Source organism: Oncorhynchus nerka, linkage group LG27 (assembly GCF_034236695.1).
Source record: "Oncorhynchus nerka isolate Pitt River linkage group LG27, Oner_Uvic_2.0, whole genome shotgun sequence".
Lineage (NCBI taxonomy): Eukaryota > Metazoa > Chordata > Actinopteri > Salmoniformes > Salmonidae > Oncorhynchus > Oncorhynchus nerka.
The window spans coordinates 61,428,213-61,446,765 of record NC_088422.1 but is presented as its reverse complement, the minus strand read 5'-3'; the positions used below and the strand labels follow the sequence as shown (position 1 = coordinate 61,446,765).

Below are 18,553 nucleotides of genomic sequence, written 5' to 3'. Positions count from 1 at the left end.
CATCAATTGGCGCTACCGGCAGACAATCCCCCTCCTGGATTCAGAATCTGTCTTGCCGAGTTCTTAAAAGCGTCCTCAGTGTTGGTCCTAGCAGATCTCTGGCGCCCCCTGTCAACCAAACACGGAACAAACGCTTGGCTCCACCTACAAGTATCAACTCTCACCCTCTAGCTTAACACGGAGAGCTGTCAGTGCCACTAAAACACATTTTAAAACGCCAAATGAAGGACTCTTGTCTCTCAAACCCATGCACAGTTTAAGTACAACTTTTATTAATACTGGAATCATCACAGTGCGTTTTGTTACATTAGCAGTGACTAAAGTTAACAAAAATGAAAAGGATTAATATTACAAAAAGAACAACTTGTCATCAGCAACAGAGGCAAAACAGCCTTGGAAAAAAAGGGCACAATAAATTAAAGAAGAAGAGAAGGAGAGAAAGTAGAAGACAGACAACAGCACCTGTAGCGTTACGTGACTCCGTTGGAGGGAGGGTTTTTTTTTGTACAAAAACATATGCACACATCATATCTCTTCACAATACTGTAATGAAAATAAGGACTTCGTTCAAAACGGTGGCGACGGTCAAGTTCATAGACGCAGTGGTTTAGCTTTCATATTGGATTGGGCTTTGGGAAGAGGAAGGGGAAAAGAGAGAAGAAACCACAGAGAATCCACAAGTGATAAGAAATTCAGGTCTGTTACCATGGCACCTGGAAGTCACCTCCTCCCTGCCTGACTACATCTCAGGAGCTGACAGCGTTGAGTTAACGGATGGTGACATCGTTGTGGGGTGACTTTATTGGCCTTTTTAAATAGACGGGGACAGGCTGTGTGTGGGTGGGAGAGTGGGCGTGAAGCCACCTTGTGTCGAGAGTCTCTGTTTCTCCATCAGTGTCAGAGATCCTCAACCTACGCCAGGGCAGACTTCACGAGCACGAAGACACACCGACGCAACGCCTGTAGACCATGTAAACAAACTACTCCTAGACCACGTACAGTATAATCTCCATACAGGACCTACACCCCATAGCTGCCCAGCCTGACTCCGTCTCTGCCCTCACATATGCTTGAACATAGTTAATTATAAGCTAATTAAAGGAAAAGGGCTTCGGGCTGTTTGGCCACCTTATAACGGCGCAAAGCGATTTGCAAGGTCACAGTGCGGCTATGTGTCTACTGGTGGCACATTAACACCAGCCTAAAAACTATAAAGGCATACAGTGTTACGGTCTATGTTGGCCAGAATGACTATAGTCCAGAGGTTTTCCTGACAGTCATGCACTCTTTCTAAACGTTCTTAACAGTAATAAGGCTGATTAACCAAGCTCTTATCCAGGACTAAGGGTGTTAGGCAAGGCATCATGGGAGACCAATGAGACCCATAGACTCCTGTTACATATCCTGTATCCTACATTATGAATGACTTCCATTGTTATTTCTACATAGCTTAGCGGGGGGGAAAGGTATTAAATCGCACACAGTGAAACTCAAAAGGCAATGAAAGCACATTTCCTCTATTGAGATTGTGAAAGAGATCCATGTAAGTGTATTCAAAAGGCTATTTAAATAAGTGGAATTTGCGACCGAGGCTCTCCGGCAGAGACAAAGAAGCGACAAATACATCTCTAGACAGCACTGTGTCACCTTCTCTCAATATGAAGAGAAGAGCATATTACGCCTAAACACTCCCATTAACCCGTTTGCTCCATTCCCCACAACGACAGCACTAACGCCATGGACACGCCAGCCGTGGCTAGCACCACAGGATACACAGACAAAAAACAACAACTCTCCCGGTTTGAGAGCGACATAAGTCAAATGGGCACTTATCGCAAATTAACACTCACTTAGAGTGAAGTTAAGGCTTAATTAAAATGATTTCATGAGCTATAATCCAGCCAGCATGAGACATCACATCTTGTTCTCAAGGAAGTGTTGTTCTTTCAAATGTGAAGCTAGCTTTTAATTGTGACCACATGGTTATTCCCTGTCCTTGCATTAGCACCCAGTGGGTAAGTGCTTCAGTCAAAGTCCCACTGGGGGGTTTGGATTTGGCTCTGGTTTAAGAGCTGATGCTGAGGCAGCCTATGGAGTGAGTTGTTAGTTGGAGTTGGGGTTGTGGTGGATGGGTGGATAAGAGGTTTAAAAGCAACAAGTTCATTCATTGAGTATAAGTGGGGGTAGCCCACTGGGCAAAATCTAGTTGAATCAACGTTGTTTCCACGTCATTTCAACCCATTTCAATCTAAGTGATGACGTTTAATCGACGCGGAAAACTAATTGAATCTGCAAGAAGTCATCAACGCAAGTGCCTTCCGTCTTGTTTTCACCCAACTTTCAACCCTAATCCAATGACATTGCAATATTTTGGGTGGGGGGGGATTTCATATTGAATTCTTGTTAGATGACAACCCAACCAAATGTAAATCAAAACTAGACTGACGTCTGTGCCCAGCGGGAGGATGGCGAGAACCAAGTGATAGTGAGGAAAGAGGGAAAGAGAGTCTGGACCCAGAGACAGCCCAGCTGTGGGAGTGTGAGGGAGTGAGGTGACTGCTAGTCATCCACCATGGGGTCTTGGGAGAGTGTCACCTCATCCCAGACAGAGAGACACAACTGAGACTGACATCCCTGTAGTTTTCCCTGTAGGGGTCCTCTCAGTCTCAGCCTAACACACACTCGCCAACAGCCCTGTCTCACTCACCCTGTCTTGTCTCTGTGTCACATCCTGTCTTTCTCTCTCTCTCTAATGCTCCGATAGAAGTGACGGTTACATAGTTGGGGTCTCGGGAACGGTAAGGAGCATCGCACACAATCAGAATGAAGCAGAGTAATCCGAGCATGACAAGAAATTGGAACAGAATAATTGCCAGAGTTACATCTGCACATTTTAAAAAGACAGTAAACATGTTTACCTTTTTGTTAGATAAGAAGTTGTATTGTTAAATTGGCTAATAAACACACTCCCATATTGCTGTCATACACTGTACATTTGACATTTGCCTTTTTTAATTCAGTAATGCGAAATAATGTTGAGTTAAACTCCTTTTTAAAAATTCTAGCGATTTGACTTGCACAATTAAGTGTTCACCTTCTTATACAGTATATGCATGTATATATACACATATACATCGTTATGACCTGTGCTTTGCAGAAATTCTCTGGATGAGCATCCTCTGGTCCAGAATGCACTGTGGCAGGGGAGGTCACTTCCACCCTGGGCTGCTGGCCACCTCCACCCACACTGCTGGTCCCTCCCCTTCCTCCGCCCCACCCCACCCTGCCGTGTCACACAAACACTCACCTACTCCCACACACACGTACCCTCTTCAGCCCCTCACTGAACTACTATTTCTGAGTTCATGAGAAAAGTTCTCTCCGGCAGATGAGCGATAGCAGGTGTTTCTCTCACCTTCTCAAAGCAGATTCTCGCTTTACAACAGCCACAGGCATTTCTAAAACAGTGCTCTATTTAGGCAAAATAAATCATTAAAGCATTTAGATACATTTTGTAATGGCCATTGTTGTCAAGGGGAGGACATCCACAGTCACTGCTAGGGAGCATTGGACTAACCCATGAAGTTCATCACTACCCTACAGTACAACGGTCAGAATAATGCTCTCTCTGTCTGCTCAGAACCTATGTCACTGTGATATACTGTTCTCTGGAGATTATTATTATTGATTTTTTTATTGATAAAAGCAAGACTACAGCATAACGTTATTGCAAAAAAATATGGCAACATAATTTTATGAAAAGGTTACTCTATTTTCATACAGTTTCTAGTCTTGACTTCCTCCTGTGCGTCTGACTCTTAACTCGAGCTTACTGTATGAACAGGCAGTGAAATACTCATTCCATCTCTCTCCGCTGCATCAACTCTCTTCCAGCTAACTCTGTAAACATAAATACTCCCCTTCTTCCTCCCAATCTGGCAACCCCTTACATCATCCTCACTGTTTCTCCCTGGCTATAGTCACTCTTTCATTCGAATGTCCTTAGCAAAGCCAGCTCCCGCGTAAGGCTGCACAAGGTTCAAATTAGCTATGGATCTCATGTTTGAGACTCACAACATGTGATGACAAGTACAGCAGCTTACCATCCCCCTCTTTACATATATGTTTTGATCTACATTATAAATCAGTTTTTGGAATTCAACATTTTTCAGCACGGACCCATTGTACATAACCATTCCCCCAATCCAGTATCCTTCCGTTCCCATTTCCCACCTTTCTTAATCACTTCCTTTTTCGATCATCCTTTTCTCTCCCCAATTGAACTGCGTCGCTCACTGGTCCGTGGCACGCATTCAGCACACCGCATGGCAACCCACTGTCTCACTCCCCCAGCACCCTCGTCTCATCACAGAGTGTGACCACACTGACCCCTAGTGGTCACACTAGAAATTAACCTTCAAAGTGCTTCAGTTTTCCATGTTTTTTTTTTGTTTTTTTTAACACATCAGGCAAGGACGTGAGAAAAGTCCAGGGCCAAAGTTAGACAGCAACTGTCATGTGTACTTGAGCATGCCTGATGATTGCCTGAAAGTTAAAAAAGAGAACCCAAACCTACGATAACAGCTTCTGTTTCTCCTCCACTCCGCAAGCAGAAAATAAAACGCATTTATTGCTCCATTTCCTATTCACATGTTGTCTCTGGATTTAGAAAATATATACGCCTGGCTTCATTTTGTCGTTTCTCATACAGTGGTAACAGGAAATCAAATGTCGCAATAAAAACAGTCCACTGGGCACAGACGTCAATTCAACGTCTGTTCCACGTTGGTGCAATGTAATTTCATTCAAATTACGTGGAAACAACGTTGATTTAGCCAGTGTGTGCCCAGTGTGAGGGTAACAACAAAACGACACAGAGGAGAGAAGCCCCACTCTCAAATACAACCAGCTGACCTGCAGCAGAACTCTGCCCACCTCTTACACGCACACACGCGCACACGCGCACACTGTTGGCCATGGTTTAAAGCTAACAGTGTGTCGTCAGAGCCTTGTGACCTGAGCCAAAGTGAGAGGGAGCGATGGAGCCCCATTTACCCCACTTTTCACCTGTCTCTCTGCCACCTGCTTCCCTCTGCTTTACTCTAGAATGGGGGGGGGGGGTGTAAGAGGTTGGGTGAGGAGTGGGGGGATGTGGGAGGAGGTGGAGAGGGTGGCTGGAAGTCCAGGTCCCTATAAACAGTCCCTCTCTCTCACAGCAGTCAGTCCAGTCCAGACAGCGTCTCTATATACAGTCTGAGGATCCCGTGGTGATGGTGGGGCTAATTAAACAAACATGCGCCCAGACACGATAGAGTTATAGTGGCCAGAGCCTGTCATTATTATTCATTATTTACTTTTTCATTATCAGCATTATTATTGTTATTTATCATTTACTTCTAATTCAACTTTTTTTTTTTGTAATCTTCTGTTGTCATATTTACTTCTTTACTACAGAGTCAGTACTGTATGTAGTGGTTGGGGCACCTCGGTGGGTGCAGGCTGCGCTCCCTCCGCTCCGTTGTGCGCCATCACAAAATCCTGGGCGCTGACCTGTCGTTGGAGATGGTCTTGCGGAGCCGCACGCCCCTGCGGATGGACACCAGCACGTCGGTGCCTGACCCGGGGGCCTGGGGGTCGTGCTGGGGGGCCGGGCCAGGCGGTGGGTCATCAGGGAGGTTGGGGAAGGGGAACTGTCCCTCCCCAAGGGCATGGGCACTGGCCACCAGCTCTCCTATCTTCTCCACCAGGCTGTGGCGGTTAGCGGCTATCATCTGGTCCTCCTCAGAGCCGTGCTGGACATACACACTCATCTCCATCGCTCCCCCAGACCCCCACGCTGTGTTGGGCAGGCTCAGACGCTTGGGAGAGGCCTTCACATACTCCAAAGCGTTGGGGGAGGAGTCATCCGCCACGTAGAACACACACTCCTCACTGCCCACACGTACCGGAGGCCCGGGGTACCCCCCAGGAGCATCAGGCACCGTGGGTGTCTTCACTGGCACTATGGGCGGGCGGATGGGGATGGGGCCCGCGTTGGACAGGGTGCGCCTCACACCCGGCTTGGTGGATGGGGTTCGGCGGATGGTGGCAGTCCCAGGGGTCCCAATGCCCCCTCCCCCTCCAAGCACTCCGCCCTGGGCCCCACTTGGCAGACCAGCGGTGCTGGCCGGCCTCTTGGTCTGGATCATGCGTCGGTAGTTCTGGCCGATGTTGCTGTGGCGGGGGATGGTGGAGGACTTGTCAAAGTCAGTTGACGCCTCACCTTCAGCATCTCCATTCACAGAGTAGCAGTCATAATCCGACCCTGGGGGAAAGGGAGAGAGATAGAGGGGTGTGGTGTGTTATTCAGAGGATGAGTATTGCATGTATTATGCTGTTGGGGACGGTTTCCTTGAGAGAGGACAGCGAGTGCATTCTCTGTTGGTTAATGTACGTGAGGTGGACTTCTGTATGTATAGGTGTTTACTCTACGAGTGTACTTGTCAGAGTGGTACCCTGAGAGGGGATAGTGTCCTCGGAGCAGGAGGGCGTGGTGGTCTGGGTGCTGTAGCCACTAGAGTACTGCAAGGAGTCCCTGTTGCTCTTCTGCTGCTCCATGCTGAGACCACGGGTCAGGACCATGGCCAGGTCACTGGCTGCTGGAGACACCTCTTCGCCGTGCTGGGAGGAAGCGACAACACCTTGTTTTTAGTCATTAAGCAGACATTCTTATCCAATGCGACTTACAGTAGTGAGTGTATACATTTTCATATTTTTTTTCGTACTGGTCCCACCGTGGGAATCGAATGCTCTACCAACAGAGCTACACGGGACTAGTGGACTAACACATGATAAGGATGATGACTAAGGATCTAACCGTATCGCAGTCAATAGCCTTAGCAAACACATATCACATGGTAGGAGCACAGGACCACTACCAATCACAATGGACAGACTATAACCACCAAACTCCAATCCGGGGTTAAAATCCAACAGTTGTGTTATAGCAGTGTCTTGTATTCACACCATTGCGAGGTAAATCTGCATTTTCTCTGTTACCTTGGCAGCGATGGTGGCGGGGGTCATTCGGGACCTCTGGACATCGTCTGGGTGAGCACCAGCATATCCCTGGGAGCCCGGGGATGCCTCGCTCTCCTTCAGCCTATCCAGGGGCTCCTTTCTCCGCTGAAGCGTGGCAGCCAATGGCTGCTCATAAGAACCTGCCTTGGACCAATCCTGAAGAGGTGGGTGTGATTAATAAGAAGCAGTGAAAAGCAACAGAGCGAACTCTCCATTGAGAGAGACCCGTCCACTATCCAGCAGTTTGACGCCTTTCATCTGGGTACAGTGTGGGGGTAGTTCGGGGGGGGATTCCTCATCGTGTGTGAGTGTTTGGTATTGGGTCAAATTGATGAGTGGGTTTATTGGTTTGAAGCCTTTTGAGTTTGTGAGACTTCGAAAGGTGAAATGGGTGGCACCCATGGCCTGCTCAGTTTAGCAAATCACCACACAGGAGATTTGAAACCAGGGGGGTGAGACTGATGGCCAACTACAACAGAAAAGGCACACAGGTTATGGAGCAAAGTAACGAAGTCATGAATGAGTTAAGCAGATGGTGAAATGAAAAGAAAAACCTGGTGAATAAGCGTTAACTCAAGAAGCACAAATTAAAATAGAAAAACAAAAAACTAACCAAAAAACGGCAAAGAAAAGTGTACAGATGAAAACAAACCTTCCAGCAAGGAACCTTTGATGTGGGAGAGGTAGTGTTGGATCCAGGGGAGTAGTTATAGGGTGGGGACGCAGGAAGTATGACAGAGAGAGGCCTGATGGAGCCAGTGTGAGAGAGAGCAGGGCGGAAGGTAGCGAAGGACGAGCCAAACTGCGGAACGGAGAGACAAGACCGTGATCGTCAGAGCGTCCATCAACGCCAAAGGCTTATGGGAGGAGCCTTTGTGATGTGACCTCTGGGTCACAGAGACATACTGTACATGCACAAAAAGTATGTGCATGTGCACTCCAAAACACACGCATACACAAACGGTATGAGTAGCAGAAGAAAAGAGGGCAAAGACCAGAGATCAGCGGTGACAGAGCATGTGACCACAGGTTGACCTGGGCTGATGAAGAACACATACTTAGGGTGACCATCCTGCCGGTCAGTTTTACCAGCTTCTCTCATACACATATACAGCACGACATTACAGTATGCAATACACAGATGACTAAAACGAGCATGGCTATGCGGATCATATATTCCAATATGTTTGCACACGATAGGACAGGAGTGCGAGGTCACTGTTGTACTTACCGTTGTGGGAGAGCTGCACTCACTGACTGACTGGCAGGTCTCGGATGCCTCTGAGGATGCAGAGCTTGACGACTTCTGCAGTGGGAAATAGAGGTCAAAAAAAGAGATGGAATGAACGCAAAACCAAGAGACGTCGGGCAGAAGAGTAGAGGAAATAATACCGAGGAGGAGGCGGAACTACGGTTCAGCACTGCAGCGACATCTGTGACGGGAGTCATACCTGGCTGGTGATGTCAGAGGGCATGGGCGAGGGAGGCTTGGAGTAGACGTTGGCGTCCTGCGATATGAAGCCTGAGTCGTGGGAAGAGACGCTGCTGAGGCGGTGAGCGTTCCCCGGTGGCGGGTGGGCCAGGCTGCGGTAGCGATAGGACGAACTGGGTGAGTGAGTCTGAGAGCCTCCGGAGGAGCGGGAGGCGCTACTGTGGGCGCTGTTCACACTGCTGCAGTGGGGTGGGGCCAGGGTTACAGGGTGGTGAGGGGGCAGGGAAGAGGGTCAGGCAGGGTGAAGGGAATTATTTAAGGGAAGGTGATATCATATAAACCACATTTATGAAGCAAGAGGTGGAGAAGGTGTGAGATTGAATGAGGACGTGTAGTAATGGATATGGGAGAGAGTGATGAATTGAAATTAAAAAGGGTAGCGAGGTACAGTGAAGAATGGGCCAGAGGAGCAGAGCAAGCGATGGGCAGAGTTCATATGAGAGAGACAGGTAGTGTATATGATGGGTAGAGTTCATATGAGAGAGACAGGTAGTGTATATGATGGGTAGAGTTCATATGAGAGAGACAGGTAGTGTATATGATGGGTAGAGTTCATATGAGAGAGACAGGTAGTTTATATGATGGGTAGAGTTCATATGAGAGAGACAGGTAGTGTATATGATGGGTAGAGTTCATATGAGAGAGACGGGTAGTTTATATGATGGGTAGTTTATATGATGGGTAGAGTTCATATGAGAGAGACGGGTAGTTTATATGATGGGTAGAGTTCATATGAGAGAGACGGGTAGTTTATATGATGGGTAGTTTATATGATGGGCAGAGTTCATATGAGAGAGACGGGTAGTTTATATGATGGGTAGTTTATATGATGGGCAGAGTACATATAAGACAGACGGGTAGTTTATATGATGGGTAGAGTTCATATGAGAGAGACAGGTAGTGTATATGATGGGCAGAGTTCATATGAGAGAGACAGGTAGTGTATATGATGGGTAGAGTTCATATGAGAGAGACAGGTAGTTTATATGATGGGCAGAGTTCATATGAGAGAGACAGGTAGTTTATATGATGGGTAGAGTTCATATGAGAGAGACAGGTAGTGTATATGATGGGCAGAGTTCATATGAGGGAGACAGGTAGTGTATATGATGGGTAGAGTTCATATGAGAGAGACAGGTAGTTTATATGATGGGTAGAGTTCATATGAGAGAGACGGGTAGTTTATATGATGGGTAGTTTATATGATGGGCAGAGTTCATATGAGAGAGACGGGTAGTTTATATGATGGGTAGAGTTCATATGAGAAAGACGGGTAGTTTATAATATGGGTAGTTTATATGATGGGCAGAGTTCATATGAGAGAGACGGGTAGTTTATATGATGGGTAGAGTTCATATGAGAGAGACGGGTAGTTTATATGATGGGTAGAGTTCATATGAGAGAGACAGGTAGTTTATATGATGGGTAGAGTTCATATGAGAGAGACAGGTAGTTTATATGATGGGTAGAGTTCATATGAGAGAGACGGGTAGTTTATATGATGGGTAGAGTTCATATGAGAGAGACAGGTAGTTTATATGATGGGTAGAGTTCATATGAGAGAGACGAGTAGTTTATATGATGGGTAGAGTTCATATGAGAGAGACGGGTAGTTTATATGATGGGTAGAGTTCATATGAGAGGGACGGGTAGTTTATATGATGGGTAGAATTCATGTAAGAGAGACAGGTAAGTTTATATGATGGGTAGAGTTCATATGAGAGAGACGGGTAGTTTATATGATGGGTAGAATTCATGTAAGAGAGACAGGTAGTTTATATGATGGGTAGAGTTCATATGAGAGAGACGGGTAGTTTATATGATGGGTAGAATTCATGTAAGAGAGACAGGTAGTTTATATGATGGGTAGAGTTCATATGAGAGAGACGGGTAGTTTATATGATGGGTAGAGTTCATATGAGAGACGGGTAGTTTATATGATGAGTAGAATTCATGTAAGAGAGACAGGTAGTTTATATGATGGGTAGAGTTCATATGAGAGAGACGGGTAGTTTATATGATGGGTAGAATTCATGTAAGAGAGACAGGTAGTTTATATGATGGGTAGAGTTCATATGAGAGAGACGGGTAGTTTATATGATGGGTAGAATTCATGTAAGAGAGACAGGTAATTTATATGATGGGTAGAGTTTATATGAGAGAGACGGGTAGTTTATATGATGGGTAGAGTTCATATGAGAGAGACGGGTAGTTTATATGATGGGTAGAGTTCATATGAGAGAGACGGGTAGTGTATATGATGGGTAGAGTTCATATGAGAGAGACAGGTAGTGTATATGATGGGTAGAGTTCATATAAGACAGACGGGTAGTTTATATGATGGGTAGAGTTCATATGAGAGAGACAGGTAGTTTATATGATGGGTAGAGTTCATATGAGAGAGACAGGTAGTTTATATGATGGGTAGAGTTCATATGAGAGAGACGGGTAGTTTATATGATGGGTAGAGTTCATATGAGAGAGACGGGTAGTTTATATGATGGGTAGAGTTCATATGAGAGAGACAGGTAGTTTATATGATGGGTAGAGTTCATATGAGAGACGGGTAGTTTATATGATGGGTAGTTTATATGATGGGTAAAGTTCATATGAGAGAGACGGGTAGTTTATATGATGGGTAGAGTTCATATGAGAGAGACGGGTAGTTTATATGATGGGTAGAGTTCATATAAGAGAGATTGGTAGTTTATATGATGGGTAGTTTATATGATGGGTAAAGTTCATATGAGAGAGACGGGTAGTTTATATGATGGGTAGAGTTCATATAAGAGAGACAGGTAGTTTATATGATGGGTAGAGTTCATATGAGAGACAGGTAGTTTATATGATGGGTAGAGTTCATATAAGAGAGACAGGTAGTTTATATGATGGGTAGAGTTCATATGAGAGACGGGTAGTTTATATGATGGGTAGTTTATATGATGGGTAGAGTTCATATGAGAGAGACGGGTAGTTTATATGATGGTTAGAGTTCATATAAGAGAGACAGGTAGTTTATATGATGGGTAGAGTTCATATAAGAGACAGGTAGTTTATATGATGGGTAGAGTTCATATAAGAGACAGGTAGTTTATATGATGGGCAGAGGTTAAGATGAGGACATTTCCAAGTTGGAGTTGAAAGTAGAGCAGCAGCAGTGAAATAAGGGAACCCAACCAGAATAGGAGGGAAAGAGGCACAGAGAGTAGAGAAGCCAAACACACAGGAAGAGAAAGAGGCCGTGCAAATACAGAAGACATGCACACACATACAGGGATGGGGATAGACATGTGGAGTGTGGAGGGGGGTCAGAGGTAGAGGGTTGGGGAGGGAGAGGAAGAGGAAACATGGAAAAGACAAGTTAAGAGAGTGTGAGGACATGTGAGAACCAAGCATGGGTAGATTAGACACACAGGGTACAGGGTAGGGTAGCTGGCATGCCCAAAGACATGGCCTCCCAGACAGTGACACAAGCGACACGCACACATAAACACACAGACTCATAGACCATGTCACCACATCAGAGCACTGCCGTGACAAGCCTGAGAGATACTTGTTCAGAACAGAGGACACCACTTCAGACCTAACAAGTGTCCTACTTCATCACACATGGAAACAGGGATTATTTTGAAAAACACTCCACAACATTGTAATATACATGTCATGTGCTATTTGTTATCATCAAACAAGTCTGTTTTAAGTTGAAATAAAGTTGGAATTTTCACCACTAAGTGAAAAAATACGGGGGAAAAAATGTTTAGTGCTCTGAGTGTTGCATGTCATATGGTGCCATTTGTGATTAAACTCTGCGAGGACAGATGACGTAACAGACATATGGACCAGCAGACAGACGCTCAGCAGACAGACGTGCGCAGACATGCAGGGGCGCCTTTTTTCCCCCTAAGATACGACACTTATCTGAACGGCACCTCTCACTGACACACTTTCTCTGTCACTTTCATTGTCAGACATACTGCATGTTCACACTCGCATAGCCTACAACACGTCATCCACACACCTAGGCTCAGAACAAAAACAAAGAATCCCCCTTCGTTGGTCAAATCAAATGAATCCATGTCAATACAAATGTCTGTATTTCTAGTCCATGTGTCCTGTCTCCCTCCGGTCCGTACCTGCACATGCTGCTCTTCCTGGAGCCAGAACTGCTGGGGGAGGAGGGAGGGGTCTGGTAGGACCAGCTGTAGTCTGAACCCTTCAGGTCTTTGATCACCTGGGAGAGAGAGAGAGAGAGAGTCAATCCAATTGGCACCATATAAGTGTTATACAGTGGTTCATCCTTTAAAAGTTGCGTCATACTGCGGCACACCTTGATGGATAACGCAGCATTCTGTGGCACTTTATCTATTTGTCAGCCATTTTTTTCTTTCTGTTAATGCAAGTTATTGCTAGTTTCACCACCAGAGGGCAACTTTGAGAAGCATTTGATAGTCTTCCATATTGCAGGCACGTGGGAGACGGTAGGCTGTCCTTGTAAATAAGAATGAGTTCTTAACTGAATCCATATGTGTTATTTCATAGTTGTGATGTCTTCACAAGGGCTGATTCAAGGTTTTACTGCTAACCTACAAAGCATTACATGGGCTTGCTCCTACCTATCTTTCCGATTTGGTCCTGCCGTACATACCTACACGTACGCTACGGTCACAAGACGCAGGCCTCCTTATTGTCCATAGAAATCCTAAGCAAACAGCTGGAGGCAGAGCTTTCTCCTATAGAGCTCCATTTTAATGGAATGGTCTGCCTATCCATGTGAGAGTCGCAGACTCAGTCTCAACCTTTAAGTCTTTATCGAAGACTCATCTCTTCAGTAGGTCCTATGATTGAGTGTAGTCTGGCCCAGGAGTGTGAAGGTTAACAGAAAGGCACTGGATCAACGAACCGCTCTTGCTGTCTCTGGCTGGCCGGTTCCCCTCTCTCCACTGGGATTCTCTGCCTCAAACCCTATTACAGGGGCTGAGTCACTGGCTTACTGGTGCTCTTCCATTCCATCCCTAGGAGGGGTGCGTCACTTGAGTGGGTTGAGTCACTGACGTGATCTTTCTGTCCGGGTTGGCTGCACCCCCTGAGTTGTGCCGTGGGGGAGATCTTTGTGGGCTATACTCGGCCTTGTCTCAGGATGGTAAGTTGGTGGTTGGAGATATCCCTATAGTGGTGTGGGGGCTGTGCTTTGGCAGAGTAGGTGGGGTTATATCCTGCCTGCTTGGCCCTGTCCGAGGGTATCGTCGGACAGGGCCACAATGTCTCCCGACCTCTCCTGTCTCAGCCTCCAGTATTTATGCTGCAATAGTTTGTGTCGGGGGCTAGGGTCAGTCTGTTATATCTGGAGTATACCGCCTGTCTTATCCGGTGTCCTGTGTGAATTGAAGTATTCTCTCTCTAATTCCCTCTTTCTTTCTTTCTTTCTTTCTTTCTTTCTTTCTTTCTTTCTTTCTTTCTTTCTTTCTTTCTTTCTTTCTCTCTCTCGGAGGACCTGAGCCCTAGGACATATGCCTCAGGACTACCTGGCATGATGACTCATTGCTGTCCCCAGTCCACCTGGTCATGCTGGTGCTCCAGTTTCAACTGTTCTGCCTGCGGCTATGGAACTCTGACCTGTTCACCGGACGTACTACTGTCCCAGACCTGCTGTTTTCAACTCTCTAGAGACAGCAGGAGTGGTAGAGATAATCTCAATCGGCTATGAAAAGCCAACTGACATTTATTCCTGAGGTGCTGACCTGTTGCACACTCTACAACCACTGTGATTATTATTATTTGACCCTGCTGGTCATCTATGAACATTTGAACATCTTGGTCATGTTCTGTTATAATCTCCACCCGGCACAGCCAGAAGAGGACTGGCCACCCTTCATAACCTGGTTCCTTTCTAGGTTTCTTCCTAGGTTCTGGCCTTTCAAGGGAGTTTTTCCTAGCCACCGTGCTTCTACACCTGCATTGCTTGCTGTTTGGGGTTTTAGGCTGGGTTTCTGTACAGCACTTTGTGACATCAGCTGATGTAAGAAGGGCTTTATAAATACATTTGATTAAAATTGGATTGATTCACTATTATTCTACAATGTAGAAAATAGTCTAAATATAGACAAATCCTGGAATGAGTAGCTGTGTCCAAACTTTTGACTGGTACTTGATTGACTTCTTCGGGCTAGGGGGCAGTATTTCGGAAGTTTGGATGAATGAGGTGCCCAAAGTAAACTGCCTGTTTACTGCCAGAAGCTAGGATATGCATATAATTGGTAGTATTAGATAGTTTCCAAAACTGTTAAAATAATGTCTGTGAGTATAACAGAACTGATATGGCAGGTGAAAACCCACTTATTCCAATGGCTGGGAATGGGAATATAAAAGGAAGACCTCCCAGATTGCAGTTCCTAGATGTCAGCAGTCTTTAGAAAGAGTTTCAGGCTTGTTTTTTGAAAAATGAGCTCGGATTTGTCGTTTTTCAAAGTGGCTCCCATTTTGGCTGTAGTGTTTGTTGCGCTTTCCAGTGAGGGCGTGCACTTCCTTATTTATCTCCGGTAATGGTCTCCGGTATTCTCCGTCTTACATTTGATAGTTTATTTACATGTTAGGGTACCTGAGGATTGATTAGGAATGTTGTTTGATATGTTTGGAAGAAGATTATTGGTAATTTACGGTATTCATTTGTATGCATTTTGAACGAGGGAAACCGGTGGATTACTGAGTCAAGCTCGCCAATGAAACTGACTTTTTTGGGATATAAAGAAGGACTTTATCGAACAAAAGGACCATTTGTTATGTAGCTGGGATCCTTGTGATTGCTGCCAGATGAAGATCTTCAAAGGTAAGTGATTTATTTTATCGCTATTTCTGACTTTCCTGACACCTCTGCTTGGTTGGAAAATGTATGTAATGCGGGGCGCTGTCCTTAGATAATCGCATGGTGTGCTTTCGCCGTAAAGCCTTTTAGAAATTTGACAAAGTGGCTGGATTAGTTTAGCTTTTAAATTATGTATGACACTTGTATTTTCATGACTGTGTAATATTACGATTTCTGTCATTTGAATTTGGTTCTCTGCAATTTCACCGGAAGTTGTCGAGGTGGGACGCTAGCGGAAGAAGTTAATTCATTTGATTCATATTATGGTGTTTCTATTCCATGAAAACGAAAAACCCTCTGGGTTTCCGTTAGGATGGAGCAGAAAATATGGCGCTGTACAACGTGACACTCATAAATTCAGAGCGTTGTCAGATTGTCAGTGTGTAAATTCAGACCGCTTCGCTCTCGGAGCGCACACTGGACGTTCGGGCCGAGGAGTAGGGTTGATTTGAGCGTTCTGGCCTTACAACAGCAGTCAAGCACCCAAGCTAATATTGGCTAGCTTTCTAGCTACTTCCAGACATAAACGAGACCCCTATGACCATTTTACTCGCCCTAGCAGAGCTGGTTAGGCAGTTTTCGTGTTAACCAGAGAGTTGGTGACTGTAACTGTGCTGCTGGAAACAATTCAGTTACGCTTTTTTTGCCTGAAAGGGGGGGAATATGAGAATGATTCACATGGACGTGTAGCATTAGCTTCAGTTGTAATGAGCGAGCTGGTAAACTGCATGCTTCCCTTATAGGAACTCCTACGCATTACTAATCTAACAAACAGACATCAATAGAGCACACTGGTCATATTATCACATTCGGATAAATGAATAGCATATTGCTTGCTGGTGCACATTATGATGCTATTCTTGTTATGGCACATTTCACTCTATCACACAAGCACTGTTCCATCTAGCATCTAATGACCTCTGTCTAGACGGTGGGACTGAGATATGGAGCATTATACTAAAATACTAGGCTAAAAATAATACAAATATATTAGAAGAGAGTGTTGGTACCTGCTCGCTGGCGGGGGGCAGTTTGTGGGGATCAGTGGTCAGCACAGTGAGGTCATCAATAATGGCCTGAAGGTGAGTGATCTCTCCCAGCATGGCAATCTCTCCATTCTGGTCAAAACAACGAGACTCATTTCAGTCAGTGTTATTATATATGGCAATAGCACTGGCCTTATGTGAATGACTGCAACTGTTCAGCTTTGACTCAACACTAGAGGGCAATGTCAACATATTTTAGCTGGTGGCTTATTGACTGGAAGTTTTACCATATTGCTTATACCAATCAAATCCTCTCAGATCACCACAAGTGCATAAAGCGTAGGGCTTAAGGGACGATTAGGGATTGGCCCCATGTCTCACCCCAGCTCCCTGGTGTTCCCCCTCCCCATACAGCTCCTGCCCCCCCCCGTCTTACCACTACAGGCTGCAGGAAGCCGATGAAGGTGCAGAAGCGTCCCCTCTCCTCCACCAGAGCTCTGCGCACCGCCTGCTTCTCTGTCTCCTCCATCAGCAGGTACATGTCATTCACATCATGCATGGCACTATCCAGCTGGGGCTGCAGGTCCCCTCGGCCTGTTGAGCCAGGAGGAAGAGCACAGGGGACAGGGACAAGGAGCAGGGAAAGGGAAACAGAGGGCAGGGGCATAGTATTCAGGGAGTGGGGGATTGGGTATGTAGAGAGAATGCAGGTAGCGGGATAAGGGAGGACAAAAGGAGGAGAAGAGGGTAACAGAGAGGTCACAAGGAAAAACCAAAGTGTGACATAAAAGAGAGAGGAGGAGAGAAAGAAATGATTAGAACTGTATGGTGTGTCTGGGCTTGAAGGGATAAATCTCTCCACTCTCATCCCTCCCTTCTCAGTCCCCCAAGCCAATGACAGACACCATGGACACAGGACAGAATGATCTACAAACTCTACACTGGTACTGTATCTACATGAGCTAAACATAAATGCATACAGACACTAAACAGACTGACATCTACAGAAGTAATCATGGAAAATGTCTTGTCTTGTAATGTCTTGTTAAGTCATGCAGCAGGGAGTAGTATCAGAGACGGCCATGATAGAGAAGATAGAGGGGAACCTTAGTCAACAGCAACCAGCGCTGTGAGCAGAAAGAGCTTTAGAACAACAAGTCATGCAGGAGTCACAAAGGTCACAGGACAGCATTCCCAGAGGCCTCAGAAAGTAGACAGACTTTTAAAGGTTACAGCTACTAGGCCTAACTAGCTGAAGATGAGTGAGTCAGGCCAAATGTATTACAGTGATGTAAATCACTTAGCTTTTCACTATCTCCCAATTGTATTTTTTGGGGGCATGGGAAAACCCCTCTAGACAGAATACATGTCAAGAAGAAGATCTGTAGCATAGCATAGCAGTGTTGTGGGACGAGAACCACATACTTACCCTGGATTTCTACAGAAGGGAAATCAACCGCAGACAGAGAGAGAGCGAGAAAGAGAGAGGGAGAGAGGAGGGAGAGAAAAATAGAACGAGGAAGGGACAACAAAGATGGGTTGAGAGGAGGATTTGGGGGACATACAGGGGGTCAGAGGGGTGACAGAGGTAAAGGAGAGAGAGCAGAGATCGTTGAGCTCATCGTTAGGGTTAGTACAAGGAAGCCGTCACAGCTCAGTTCACGGCCAAAGTGCGCACGGTTAGAGCAAAATCACTGTTGCCAAAATCAAAAACAATTCAGCCTGGTAAAGCAACCCAAACATCAATGTTCCACCGGTTTTAAGATGAAAGACACCTCAGTTGATCATTTTAGGTTATTGCATCTGCCTGGCAACTGTCTAGAAATAGCCTTAAATAGACAACGGTATTTATTGGCTGCTGGATCAGAGTGAACTGCATCATCGCGAATGAGGGAAGGCCTGTCATTATCATCCTGACCACCAGGGGAGAGTGTTGCTCTATAACCTTAGTCTTCACTAACAGGGAGTGGAGCTATGTTCTCCCTCACTGCAGCTTCCCTCATTTCACCCCTCACTCGAGTGATTTGAGGCGATTTGAGGCCCTTTTAAAGACCAAACTGTAATCGTCAACCAGCTATAATGCCTTGGCAAAGGATCTCACCTTGAAGATTTGACCTTGACATTTTCAGCACTACTACTACTACTGTAAAATCATGC

General features: G+C 45.6%; 1 protein-coding gene across 4 annotated transcripts in view; it reads right to left on the bottom strand.

Annotated features, from left to right (window-relative positions):
* Positions 1–250: 250 nt before the first annotated feature.
* The window catches only part of LOC115134086 (protein MTSS 2-like), a 91,578-nt gene continuing 73,275 nt past the window's right edge, over positions 251–18,553 (bottom strand). Inside the window, exons 7-15 of one of the 4 annotated variants that reach the window (XM_065011864.1) lie at positions 16,833–16,990; positions 16,421–16,528; positions 12,685–12,782; positions 8,511–8,730; positions 8,291–8,365; positions 7,712–7,861; positions 7,039–7,215; positions 6,495–6,660; positions 251–6,304 (exon numbers count right to left, since the gene is read on the bottom strand). In XM_065011864.1, coding sequence (XP_064867936.1) covers positions 5,529–6,304; positions 6,495–6,660; positions 7,039–7,215; positions 7,712–7,861; positions 8,291–8,365; positions 8,511–8,730; positions 12,685–12,782; positions 16,421–16,528; positions 16,833–16,990 — 1,928 coding nt within the window. In that variant the 3' untranslated portion in view covers positions 251–5,528. The remainder of the gene's footprint in view (positions 6,305–6,494; positions 6,661–7,038; positions 7,216–7,711; positions 7,862–8,290; positions 8,366–8,510; positions 8,731–12,684; positions 12,783–16,420; positions 16,529–16,832; positions 16,991–18,553) is intronic. The other 3 variants (XM_065011865.1, XM_065011866.1, XM_065011867.1) reach the window with 3 other exon arrangements.